The sequence below is a fragment of the Rhea americana genome, unplaced genomic scaffold (assembly GCF_003343005.1).
Source record: "Rhea americana isolate MKP2758 unplaced genomic scaffold, rheAme1 scaffold_37, whole genome shotgun sequence".
Taxonomy (NCBI): domain Eukaryota; kingdom Metazoa; phylum Chordata; class Aves; order Rheiformes; family Rheidae; genus Rhea; species Rhea americana.
The window spans coordinates 2,169,493-2,183,823 of NW_028186501.1; the positions used below are offsets into that span (position 1 = coordinate 2,169,493).

Below are 14,331 nucleotides of genomic sequence, written 5' to 3' on the forward strand. Positions count from 1 at the left end.
ACAAACATCTGCATCAGATGCTATTTGCACTTGAGACTTCAGGACAGGAGTTTCTGTAAAGGATCACGTGCCAGACAAGCATGTATCTTAACATTTCAGGGTATTTTCTGAAACAGATTACAGCAGAGACATGTGGGACACAGTTGCTTACATTGGCAAATTCATTACTAGGAAGTTACAGCTAAATGTGTTTTGTCTCAAATTCCTGTGGTGATCATATTTCTTCTAAAACACACAAAGTTGCTTCAGTATATTCCAGTTCCTAATACTATAAAATTGRTAAGACTTATAAGGAAAATATTTATATTGAGTTTGAGACCTTATTCTTTTGTTTGCAATGAATATTTTTTTTWAAAAAAGTGACGAACTGACAAATTACATTGCATCTTTTGGAAAAGGGGAGGTTCACTCCTCCTGATTAGCTCGACAGGGAGACAGGTAGTTTCATGCACTCTCCTGGCATGTATTTGCTCATGTCAAGCCTATTAAATGATGTGCGGTGAGGCCTGCAAAAATCAGATTCTCAATTTTTGCACTGGTTTCAAATCATACACTGCATTACAAACCCTTCTGCTAGGGACCTGTCARTCTATCAAAGCAGGAGTGACACTGAACCTGCTGAAACTCTGGCCTTTCTCAGAAGAACTGACAATACAACATTTTGTATTTTTCTGTGACATGGCAGTGTTGGCCAACTACCTGCTATATCCAGAAATTGGAACAAACAAACAATGTGAGAAAATGGTGGAGAAAGAGCAGCAAACCCTAATAATTAAGACATCTGTCACAGGAGTTAGAAAACCATAGTATGTACAATGTTTTCCACATCTTGTTTCTAATGCAAGCAGGTTTAGGGGGCACAAAGCAGTGCATCAATCCAACTACTACAGTATGGTTCCCGTGGACAGAATATGGGGTGATGGTTAACAAAAGCCTTAAATCAGCTGATCCTAAATATTTAAATGCAGTAATGAAATGCTAAAAACTTTCATAACAGGTGCTGTACCAGAAAGTAAGGCCCCTAACAGCTTTGACCATAGATGTTTAGATTCTGTTTATTAAACTTTTTACAAGACAAAAAACCCCACAAGTAAGTACCACAAAAAACAAATGCTTTCATTATTCAAATCTGTCACAGTATAATGTAAATGCACTTTCAGAACAGCATAAATGAGACTGACATACATAGATATATTTTTAAAGAAACACAGGTACTACCAGGGGTGCTTTTGTGACCCAAGGAACTTGGCAGACTGTCAACATGATTTCTTTTTCTTTTTCTTTTCTTTAACAATTAAAAAAACCCCTTCACTGATTTCATGACATATGTGAAATAACAGACCTCATAAAAATCATACACTTGACACTTGAGAATCAGGAATCAGTGGTCAGAAGTTTATACTAAATTTTGCTCTCAATAAATTCCTCCACATAAAGTCAAYGCAGTGGTGTAGAACAAAAAAAAATAGCTCTAAATATATCATTGATTGTGTGTGTTGTGCATGCAAGTGTGTAAAAGAAAGAGAGAAAAAGGACAAGAGAATTAAACTTTCTGAAAACAGACCTACACTTGTTTGATTCTGTCATTCAAATTGCACAGAAGACTTTAAAAACAATTTAGACAGAAAACTTCCAATGCATATCAAACAGGAAGAACCCCAAACTAACATTCCCCCCTCCTCCGCATACAGATGAAGTCTTTTGCATCATTTAAAATAAATATGACCTTGAAGCAGGTCACATTCCAATGTCAGATGTAAGCAATGTCATCAGATACTTATATTTGAAAAACAGCATTGGGAACAAGTGGATTTTTTTTAGCAAAACTTCCAATACTAGCAGTATTTTATGTAAGACAACCCTCTCAGTTCATTCTGAGTTAAAGCATATCAAGTTTTAATTTAACTTTCAGAATCTTTCTTTTCATTCTCCTAAACTGGTTAAAAAGATCAGCATGTGCAAAGTCACTTGAGTAAGATTACCAAGCAGTATGTTTTCATACCCTTTACTACAATAAATAAATTTCCTTCTGCCCAGAGACAGAAGCCAAGGAACCAAAATTGATTAGCAATTTTTTTCTGACAATTTTTAACTCTTGCTATGCATTACCTCTGAAGAAGGTTCACTGAGGGAATCTAGGTACTCTGCCAGCCCTTGAACCCATTTTCAAGCATCTTTAATCCGAACTATATGCTTAAAGTTTCAAAGGATTGATCAGAAACTGTTCCATGTTATCGATGCATTAAAACTAATGAGGCTGAAAATCCCATTAAAGGCTATACAGTATTTACGGTCATATAAAAAGAGAATGTATGGAACACAGTGTTCAAATTAATAAATAAAGTTAAAATTACAGGAAGCAAAGTGTTGCCACTAGCCCTTTCTAGAAGGAATATTAGAAGAAAAGTCCATTTAGCTTTCAGTGCACCAGGAAGTAGATAGGAGTTTCATCAGAAAGCTGTGCTTTTCAAAATCACTGGATTTTCTTCTTCATTCCTTGAAACTCTTGTGTTATTAGGTGCTGGCCTGTATTTTAGTCTGTAAAAAAGAAAAAAGGARAAAAAGAAAAATAACTAGTAATAAATATATGGAGAGAAATATCTTTAACACTATTTGACATTATAGTTTCCTAATTTTAACATCCTATTGGCTTCAGTTGGGTAGTTTCCATTCTTATGCCAGGTATTTCCTTATGTACCTTCCTAAATCAGAGTCACAACAAAAGGACAAATATYCTCAAAGCCCTTTTAGTTCAATGGAACTAAATGGAAGAGTTCAGCCTTTTGCCAGTACTCATGTGACTTTAAGACTCTGAAAAGATAAACAATTTTTTTAATAGCCTTTGATACTGCAAAATCATCTGAAACATACAGGCTAAAATTAAGACTATTTAACTGACAAGCTACTTTTAACCAGGACTGTTACCAGTCAAAAACATTTTGATTAAAACTCAAAGTATCACTGTACCTTTAAAAGTAACTATGCAAAGCAACATATTTTCTATAAATGCATTTCTTTCACATACTTTTATTCAGTCAGAGTAAAATGGTGAGTGTGGAGCCTAAATATGTACATACAAACTTGGAAAGATTGACCAAGATTCCAACCAGGCTCTTTTATCTTCAACAGAAGGGTTAACTTAATTACCAAGGCCAAACTCCCTGCCCGACCATACCTAGACAAGTCTTCCCCTCCTCTCCAGGTACTCTGCTCAAAGCTGTGTCTCATAAACAAGTCTTTCTAACTGTTCAGTCRTTCTTATAACTTTTAGACTTCCTACCAGTGCATAGCCAACTTATAACCAAAACTGCTATGCTATAGAGTATATTGGCCCATCATTACTTGTGCTATAAATTCATTAGTCTCTACTGAGTCAAATCTGTCCTACTGTTGGTATGTTTTATACATAGCAAACTAAGTTCTTTAAAATCTAAGATGGAGCTATACAAGGAGAAATATAAATATACACACACACGCATGTTTATAAATTTATAGATAGAACAGATTTACTAAAAAAGATTAGAAGGCAACACTTACCCTTTCACTGTGAGCATTTGCTCAGTTGTGTCAGGAAGGGGCATACCATAGCTTTCTGGCAGAAATAAAGTGAGAATTCCTGACAGTACAGTCAGGCTCCCCATGAGGATGTAAGGCAGGAATCTATCATAGGCACCTAGCAGAACACAAGAAAAGTGAACATCAACTTTAAGTTATGAATAACATTCATATCTACGAACTTGGGTACACAGCTTTATCCCTGCAAGGTTTAAGCTTTTGGTAAAAAAAGAAAAAAAAAGACCCTCAGAGTTCAGCATTCAAAGTGGATGTTGATTTGTATGTGGGAATGCAAGAGACCAGGAAATAATGGCTATGCGAGCAGTTTAAACTGATCCTACTGAGTTTGTAAGATTGTAAGTCTTCAAAGTACCTCTTCAATAAGCTTGAAACAATTTCTCTGTGTTATGACTATTGTTCAGCGATGTTTTGAGATCCTCCTGTTTTTAAAAGTTGAATAAAAATCCTGTTGCAAGGGAAAACTTCGCTATACCCTCATGACCTAAGGCTGAGCAAAGAAGAACAGAAGCGGTAATCGTTTGGTTACAGCATGTTAGCATGTTACAGCTAACACAAGACACACATAAAAGATACTGTCTGCAGCTTCCCATGCGCAATATGACAACAAAGAGATGTAAAGAATTCTAACACAAAGGCACAGATTGGTATGAATGGAGAACGACATGAGCGTCTGGGTGTGCACATCTACCTGCAGTTTCACAAGATGCCCCCGGATACGGAGACAAAGAACAGCCAGCAAATCCCAATGACTCACAGAGGTGGGACTCTGACCACTGTCAGCTCCACAAGGGTAAAAAGCCTATCCAAAACCTGCACATAGTTGCCAGCCTAACAGCAATGCAGGAGACATGAGGAGGACTTGACAGTCACTGTCCTTCGTCCTCCATGTCATTGCRGTGGATTCTGGACCTGACATCAGGACACAAGCATCGTGGTGCCAGACTGCTCAACATATGTCTTTGATGCACACATTCTGGCGTCTGTGAGTATGACCGTGAGTGTGAGTGCAAGCAAGTGAAACCTATTTTATTTCAATTTGTTTTAAGCAAAATCACCTTCCCCTCCTGAAAGGTCTTGTAAGGTTTCCTATGTTGTGGCTACGATGTTGCAACAGCATTTCCTACACAGAAAGATGGTTTGGATGCAATTACATCAGCAGAATTAAGTTTTGTAGGCAATACTGAAACAGTATTTTCCAAATACCAGCATCTGCCCAGTGCATGGTACCAGACAAATGGCCAGTAACTTACCAAGGTAAACAAAGTAAGGCGAGAGGATACTGCCTAGCCTGGAGGCCATGGAACTTGCTCCAACTCCCATGTTTCTCACTACTGTTGGGTAGAGCTCAGCCGTGTAAACATAAACCATTGAAAAGGCAGATGTGATCCCAAATTTCCCTATCATCACCAGCAGAATAGATAGGACACGAATATCTGAAATCAAAATGCAGGAAGACCTTCATAAAACTCTGATAAATCACCGTATCTATTAATTTAATTGTGTTTGTATAACTCCTGTCTAATTAATTACAGTATCTGGTGTCTTTTTTTCCTGCACACATCTATGAGCACAAGCAACTTTTATTACTGCTAGGATGACAAATTCTTGCTCGTTTCCTTCTGTTTATTACCTGATTTGTAAACACGTGTTATACACAAATCTTCTGCCCCCACCCATAATCAAATTTAACACCATTATTAGAAAGAGACCACAACCATCATAACCTAACTGGCCTAAAGATATGTATGGTCTGATATCCAACAAATGTTATTTTCCCCTCCTTTTTAATTGCCCAACATTATTTTAGGTATCCACGCTTGTTCAGTAAAGCTTCTCTGCTTATGATAAATACTTCCACAACGGCTTTCCTGGAATACAACCTTGCATAAGCCCTAAAGAGAAAATCATCATTGACAGTTGTTTGGGAAGTAAGTTCTGCAGCCTCCCAGTAAACTCCATCTAGTCATGTTCTAGTTTTGCTCTAGGACCTTGTTAAGGCACCTGAGATGCACATTCAGGTAAAACTGGACTGCAGTGCTGATCCCAACAGATCACAAAGCAAATGGCCCACCTTTAGAAAAACGTATCTGAACTGACATGCCTTGTAAGTGCCCTGTGCAGAAGCACTGGGAGATAAGGAAGAGGGGCGAAGATAGGAAGAAATTATCTACATTCAGTCCCCTCAAGATACTTTTTGTCCACATCTGCCCAATGCATGGTACTGGACTTCACCTAGCATGCATGTCTGATATCAACTAAGGATTCCATACGTGCAGGCACCAGCTGAATGAAGAGAAGAACACAGCCTCCTAAGAATAACGCAGCAGCCATTGAATACCGTCGGGGGAAACTGCGAAGCAGCAGCCAGGCAATTATATAGGCTGGAACTTCAATCACTGCTGAGAGGAAGCAGTTTACATAGATGTCTCCATGCAAGTTAGGTGTGTCAAGTGAAAGTCCAAAATAACCAACAGAGATTATCATCCTGAAAGAAGCAGAAGAACAGTATCAGACAGATTTGCTCTTCTTCCTGAGGTTCATAAAGACACAAGTTAGCAGGAACCTCTTCACATCTCTGTTAAGCTGAGAAATTACAATTTCACTATGTAAAGTAAATTCAGTATCTACGCTATTCTTCCAGCTTTGAAGCAAGCATCTAAAGTGCTGACTTCAGAAACAGCAAGGTAACAGTTACACAGTGCTGCTGCATTTTATTTGTTGAGTTTCTCTGCAATTCAAAGATTTAAAAAAATAAAAAACATCCTATTCAGCATTAACATGATTAGGCAAGTCTGGAGCTGTTGTTAGCCTTGCTGTGGAACAGGCCTATGAGCTAATCCATGCTGGATGTTCCTGCAGCTATAGTGATCATCATTTCTGCTGCCATTACATGACTTTGCAACTATCCATTCTACTCTCATTCAGACCTTGCAAAGAAGCTCTCAGTATCTGTCACTTTTAGATCTTATTTGTCCCTGCTACTCAAACTGATGGAGAGGGGCTGATTGCTTCTCACCTATGCCCCACATTTCAGGCCACCCCTGAGAGAAGTGATTCACCCATAACGCAGGGATACAGAAGTTTGCATTACTAGTGATTATAACCTTAGCCTAAAAGTCTGGAGCACTGAATTTAGCCTGCTTCTGAAGCTGAGGCTTTTCATTAAGTTTAGAAAGACAGTAATAGCGAACTCTGGGTAGACAAAAATGTTTCTGTGTCATTCCTCTCTGCTTTGTGTACGAAGCAGGAGAGGAGGAGTATGGTTTCCTCATAGACCAAGCTGGCTGGACAGCATCCAAGTCCCATTAGCATGGCTCTGTGCCTGGATCAGTGCTCACTGGCAGGGAATATTGCCATCTTAACTATGCCACTGCCAGACGGGAGCTGGCTCCCATTTGGTCAGAGAAAACACACAGCTGACCTTGGAGACAAATCCTGTGGTATCTTGGGAGATGTTGGGAGAAGGCTATACTTCACCAACATGTAACAAATGGTAAACAAAGAAATAATGGACACTGGATCAGGAAGCGTAAAACAATTAGGCACAGAGCTCTTAGTGCTTCCTTTCCTTCAGCGTTTATATTATAATGAATCCTGGAGATGTTAAGCAAAACACTGCACTGAACAAAGTAGATCCCTGTTCCTTACAGAAAGTTACAATCCAAGATTAGTCTCTCTTCCTTACTTCATATGGGAAGAGCATTTATGGACCAATTGCCTAAAATAAAGTTGTCCACTATACCTGGGAAGGCATAAAGTCGTATAACTATGGGTAAACCCACATTTCTGTGCATGATCTGCCAACTAAAGCTATTCATTTCAAAAGCAATTATTATGCAGTGTTGTTGATGCTGCACAGAACACCCACCTCGGTGCTCCCAGGAGTTACTGTTACATGCAATAAGCTAGCTGAGCCTTCTGGAACTCACTTTCAGTAGCAGTTTGCCATAGCTTATTATACAGGCAAACCTTCATACAGGCAAAAATTTTCTAGGAAAAATTTTGCGGTATTTACATATTTGAGGGTGATGAGAGGCCAAATTTTCTCCTCCCTGACACAAAACTAGCAGAGAAATCAGTTTAAAGGCCTGCTACCTACTCAAAATTAGCAAGGCTATTTTAAACCCTCAGCAATATGTGACTATGACATCGATTGTACTGCTATCTGTAACAACTCTGTTCTATAGAGCTTCTTGTATGAGACACTCTAGATCATAACTCAGAATATACTACCTGTGGGCCAAATACATTGCTATGGATCAGAATAGGATGCTTTATATTTTGGGAAATGATTTAAAAAGAGGTTAAGCAACTGACATGCAAGGTAAAAATAGCAGAAAACTAGTCAAAACCCACTGAATATTTTTCTGCAAGATTTGCAAGAATAGATAAGACTATGCAAGTAAGTTGCAAAKGTTTGGCTCTTTCCTTCTACCACAAAACTTCTTTTATTAGGCAGTAAATAGTTACTCAGCATTTGGAATGGATTACACACTGCCATGTCACTGTTGTTCCTTGAAATGATTTGTCCTGCCAGAAATGCTGTTCAAATAGGTTTCACAATTGATATATATTCATCCATGCACACAAAATTGGCTGTGCCTATAAACTCTCTACTTCCATGTAAGTTATAAGAAATGAGGCAGTCTCAATTCTCTAGTTAACTTCCAATTAAAGATATGAATCAGCATTTGGAGTTAAGAAGAGGGGAAGACAACACTATACAGAAACTGCGTTGACATCTCCTCAAAGAAACAACATACTCCTTTCTTTTTTTGAGCTGTTCTCCTTTCAAGATCCCTTCTCAGTGTGTCAGGAGCACTGTGCTTTGCAATGGGCAAGAGAAGCTGGCTTAAATATCAGCCAAATCATCACCTCATCCAAAAAGCCACACCACATCAGCTTGCACACACTGGTAGAACAGCAGACTAAACTTCAAACTTTTACCCCACTAAGGCAAAGGAACATTTTTCAGAGAGACAGCAAACAGACCTACATCCAACACAGCTGAAGGACTTTCTTGGTTAGGACACAGTAGGTACAGGCACTAATTAAATCTCACTTGGATAGTCTCTGCCAAGATAAAAACTACCCTCTCCATTTTATCTCTTCTGCAAACACAAACAATATCAATTAAAGCCTCGCTGAGATTTCCAACATTGCAAAATGGCAGCTGACACKGAGCACAAAGTTTTGCTTCAGCTAATGTAAAACAAGGTTGAGAATGGCAGAGGAAAAGACTGATTAGCATGAAAGTCTAAGAAAATCTCAAACTAGAACTTAAAGGCAGCTTTATCCCTTTAAGAGGCAATATATATATAAAAAAAAAAATAGAAAGATTTTCCCGACAAGTCAGCCAGTGCTGTGTTCATGCCCCTGGAGAGCAGCTCTCCAACTGGGGACAGGGCACAAATCATTCTTCTTAGAAATTTCATTCCAGGCACATGAGAATTCCCAGATTCCTAATATCAGTTAGGATTCCTATACATCAGTCAGTTGATTTGATTCTTGCTTAATTCAAAGTAGGCAGTTTTCTCTGCTTCTGAAAGAGAAAACAATCCAGATGTGTTTCTAGGCTATTGCTGAAATAAAGAACATATGCAACCAGAATCATTTAGCTTCAGCCAGTAGCTCACTGGTCTATAAGCTAACCAACTTTATCCATACCTGTTTGAAATATCTTTGAAGTTCTTGCAAAAATGCTCAAAGAGCAGTTTCTTATTGTTTTGCTGCTTGTGTGCTTACTTACGCCTAAGCCACAGCCTTTCCTTACCAGAGAATCACTGACATAATTGTGATGGTTCGGATATTTTGGGTTTTCACTAGATCCAAAATGTTGTGTGCCTGTTGCTTCTGGGAATTCAAGTCTTGCAGCTGGAAAGAAAAATATAGGAACACAAATATAGGAACACTAAATTCCTGCAAACAGAATTATTGTGAAAATAATCCCCCCAAAACAATTTATGTATCAATATTTTGATAGAGCCTTGCTCCCTTTCAACATGCCGCAGAGCAAGAACACGCACCTCAGTTTTAACCAAGAGGATATTAGCCATAAAAGCCAGCTACCTGTAAAAGCAATTCTTCCTTCTTGATTTAAAGTCACTTAAAATTTAGGCTGAAATTAGTATTTATTTTCTCTACCTGAGGCCCAATAAAGCAACTGCATTAATTTACAATTTATGTATCACTGCTGGCCTGGTTCTTAAGTCCAGTTTTCAGCACTAAACCTTGAGGATCATGTAGATCAACTACACCCAGTCAGGAAGAGAGCAACAAGGATGATGAGACATTTGAAAAATGTGATCTGYAAAAGAGTGAAAGAACAGAGTTTATCTAGCTTAAGACTAGAAGACTGAGGGAGACTTAGAAGACTGAGAATGGTCTTCAAAGATTAGCAAAAGGAAGAAAGTAATAAACTGTCCTCTATGTCCACTGCAGACGARGCAAAAAACAACAAGATTAAAGTGCAGCAGGAGAGATTTAGTAAATGATTCTTCATGTTGGAGCTAACAGTAACGTATTTAAGCCCTGGGACATATTGCTTGATGAGCTGAAGAGTMCCTATCCTTATCTACCCTGTTTTAAAAAATCTCCTTGTATGAACCTAAGCAAAAACACAACACATTCCCTCTCTCTTCCTTCTGAAACCTCCCAGCTCTTCAAAATAAAACAACTTCCATGTAAACAATGCAAAGATACTCATGCATGAAGCACGCTAACAAGTTTTGTGCTTGATAAGATTATACAAAAGCAAAGAATTTTTAAGAATGTGGACTTAAATTTAGACTCCTAAACAGAGAGTACAGGGAGGGATTTTTCAAAACATGTAAAAGGTGACCTGAGAGCACATGTTCCATCGATTAAAACTGTGAACTCCGACAAAGTAATGCTATATGGCAATGGTGTGTTTTCTAGACATACCATAATTTGTCATCATAAAAGATGCCAAGTTTCAGGATTTATCACAGGCTACTCGCTTATCAATTTCATGCTGATTTTTTATAGTCTCACAGTAAGAATGTTAATAAGATCACGGTCTTACAATTTCCTACATAGATACAAAATATCTTAACAGAAAAATAATCTTACGCGAATCTGGGAGTCTTATTAATAGTTGGAAATCTAACAAAGAAAGAAACACGCATCCTCCATAGAAGCTCAAAATTATCAAATTAAAAAAGTAATAATACTGAAATATTTTTAATTTCAACACTTATCGCATTGTTAAGGGTCTTGGCAGCTCACAATATTTAAGCAAAGACTTCTCTTTCCACAACTAGAAGAACCACTCTTGCCTGACAGAGCTCTACTATGTGCAAACACACAAAAAAAATATGCATACAATGCTTTCTTCTTCACATGATTTTCCAATTCAGCTTGAGTGGAGAATGTCATATATTAATTGGGTATGTTTAAGGACTGAATGCCTTTTGTTGGCAATATGTATTATTTCACAGTATGTGTACATGATTATCAGATAAAAGTAAATTATGATTGTAGCTTCAAAATAGTGCAATCACTAACTACTACAGACTTTTCAGAAATCTTGCAGTCTGATCTAACATAACATACTGCACTCTGTTCTAGGTTAACTTACAATACTTTTTTCCTTAAAACAGTAGGCTAGGCTAGTGGAAAAAGTTAGATGTATTCTAGGACACAACATACTCATCCAGAGACAAAAGCAACCATTAGTTTAACTTATTTCTCAAGAACCTCTTCATGTCCAGTTATGTGCTCGTTTCTTTTGGCAAGCTAGTTCCTAGACACTGACTTGAGGCCCTTAATATATATTTTAAGTTGAAGGACAAGAGTTACCTTCTCTTGTAAACTTTATCTGTGATAATGGAAACAGAGGTGTCATTACACTTGATRCAATGTCTGTATTCAAGTGAAAGCYGTTTCTGACACATATTTTGTTCTGAAGACCAGGAGGATAAAATAATGACYGGATGTTCTTGCACTGCAAGCTTCAGTGTATCTGCTTTCATGGGTCTTCATTTTCTACTAAGGAAAATGGCTGTCTATTTTATAGTTGTCACACTGCCTGAAGAGATATTCCTCCCACAACACAAACTGCAGATAGCTTTACAGTGCACAGCCCTTTCTCATAAATCACATGATCTTTCCTAAAGACTCTCCAGTTCTGCCACTATTTGTTGCCAAGAAACCAACAAACAGGAAACAGGAAAAAAAAAAGAAAAGAAGAAACAAACAAACCACAAAACAAACCAGGAAGACAGTAAAATTCAAACAGTCATACTCTATGAGAGAAAAGTGCCCTGCCTTTCAGCAGCTGGATAACCAAGCAGTATAATCATTAACAGGACAGGCCAGAACAGGAAGGAATGGAAAGGGCTGTGAGGACAAAAACGATACTTATCATCCAAAAATGTAATCCACTTCACATGGAGTAATTYGGCACCTATTTACACTGCGCAGTTTGTCTGCAGCTAGTCACCATTTAGGGATCCTAAATGCTTTTAAGTCTCTGGGGGCTAAATACTCCGGATGCTGCTTTCCAGCCACATGGGATCTAGGAATATTCTTGAAATGGAAGTTCTGTTCACTCCTCCATCCAGAATGCACATTCCAACTGTATGTGGCCAAAAATCCAGCTGGGATTTCTGAGAATCTCCTCGCAGTGTAATCACACTTTCTAGAAACTCAAGAGAAGATGTGTGCTTCCTGCTTTGAAGTATAAGTCTTCAGAAAGCAAACAAAACAACAGGGTAAACAGACCACTGCTGAAGAAAGACTTTGCACAAATTATTTTGTCACAGTATTATTTTACTTAAAAAAAGGAAAAAAAGAAGATGGTAAGGAGTTTTAGGAGTTAAACAAGAACCCTTTAGTCTAGCTCATTTTCTTCTGAGTGTCAGAAYGTTAAGTAAGCCGTGTTTACAGAAGTCGATGTGCTATGGTTTATCTGCTTGGTTGCAAAGAAGCACTGTGTACTCCTGCCACCCCAATGACCCAGCAGCAGCAGTCAGCATTTCCCCCTCTGTCCACTGTTCCCAGGACAATACTCCTCATCTAGCCCCTGCCTTTCTCTGCTTCATAATCTTACCCTATTCAGAGGCAAATAGATTAATATTTCTTTCTAAGAAAGGGAGGTGGAAACATTCTGGGGGCAGTGGCCTCAAGCAGAATTGGAGCCACAGCTAAACCTGTTCTCTGACTGTGGTGCTGAGAATAGGTGAATTTTCACGTCTACAGCATGAGGAGGAGAACAGAGAAAATATGTTCCAATGAAAATCTGGGGAAAAGCAATTATCAGAAGGTCTGGGTTTTCCCAGCATTCTCAGTTTATTCAAGTGAGATCAGGATGTTTCTCCCACTTTCTATGAACAAGTCTGCACAAACAGGATTGTCTCCACTTCAACTAACTTTAGCCCAAGCTGAAGCTGTTTCAATCTCAATAGCAACACATTACAGTTTAATGGCTAACCATTTTCCTCAGTATGGCAGAGAAGCCTTGTAAACAAAGTGAATACTCAGGGTACAGTGACATCAAGAGCAGACCAATTTTCATATCAACAACTGGAAAATGTCAGCTATCAACCAGCACACAACTGGGTAACTGGGCCCAGACACACTCTAGGAATCTGCCTACACAGGTTCCCATTCTCCTGGATTATGCAAACGATGTACTTGTCTGACTTCTGGAGGTCACATTTGAATGCGTTTGGAGCTGCTTCTACACTTTAAGGCCAGCAACAGCTCAGACAATGGGAAAATGCCTAGAGGAAACAATGGCATGTTGGAAGAAATGGATGGGGGAAGAAAATACACTCCTAGCTACTCCATCCTAAAGGAACTTGAGTTTTGACCTCTTTTTAATATGGAGTAGAAACTGAACTAGAATACCATCATTTTCAGTGCCACTGCTCAGGATTAGTTCTGTATTAGACTGGGCAAGCATAAAAACCTGTTCAAAGCGGAAGTATTACTATCTGCATCTGATCACTGTGACACAGATTGTTCTGTTCAAAAAGATCATCAGCTGGAGGAAAACAAAGAACAAGAGAGGTCAAGAGCTTACACATTCTCTGCTGAGTCTGAGATATACTCCTTCTCAGAGCAACATGGCCAGGTCCCAGTGGCCTTAAAGACCAGAATCCTAGGACACTTGCCAGCTGTCTGGACTAAGATTTACTGTACTCAGTCACTGGGATAAACCACACTCTCTGTTAGTTTGCCATCAGCTTCATATAGCTATCTTTAGATCATAAAATGGTATCAAAAGAATTCACTACCTTCTCCCCAAAAGCTACCACTCAAAAAGAACAGATGGCTATAGACTGGATCAAAAGGATGCCTGCATTAGAACATTACATGGGACTGAAACAGCAAGGGCTTTATAAGTCTTAAAGAAGTGGGGAAGGGTATCCTGCTGCAAAGCTTTGGAAAAAAAGGTGACATTTTACCCACTTGAGAGATGCATAATATGCTGCAGGCATAACTCAATTCATACGGCTGAAAATTAATCACTTTGCATAGTCATTAATAAGGTCCAGCAAACAACTTCACTGCTAAATGAATCTTACCTCAATAGGGTCAAGTATTACATCTGGGGCTGTAATGCCATTCATTTTTGCAGCCTTTCGGATGATGGCTTCTGCCTCTTGAAATCTTCCCTGAGAAATCAGCCATCGGGGAGATTCTGGAATGACCCTGCAAAAAGGTTCAGAATAAAGTGCCTGCATTTCCAGAGACAGTACTGCTTCAGACACCAATACACACTGTTTC

The 14,331-nt window shown here is 38.7% G+C and overlaps 1 protein-coding gene across 2 annotated transcripts in view; it reads right to left on the reverse strand.

Annotated features, from left to right (window-relative positions):
- Positions 1 to 1,039: 1,039 nt before the first annotated feature.
- Positions 1,040 to 14,331, reverse strand: part of LOC146591492 (organic cation/carnitine transporter 2-like) — a 31,042-nt gene continuing 17,750 nt past the window's right edge. For both annotated transcript variants that reach the window (XM_085312759.1, XM_085312758.1), the window contains 6 exons: positions 14,130 to 14,256; positions 9,350 to 9,450; positions 5,847 to 6,061; positions 4,827 to 5,009; positions 3,538 to 3,673; positions 1,040 to 2,538 (listed from right to left, as the gene is read on the reverse strand). In XM_085312759.1, coding sequence (XP_085168885.1) covers positions 2,451 to 2,538; positions 3,538 to 3,673; positions 4,827 to 5,009; positions 5,847 to 6,061; positions 9,350 to 9,450; positions 14,130 to 14,256 — 850 coding nt within the window. In that variant the 3' untranslated portion in view covers positions 1,040 to 2,450. The remainder of the gene's footprint in view (positions 2,539 to 3,537; positions 3,674 to 4,826; positions 5,010 to 5,846; positions 6,062 to 9,349; positions 9,451 to 14,129; positions 14,257 to 14,331) is intronic.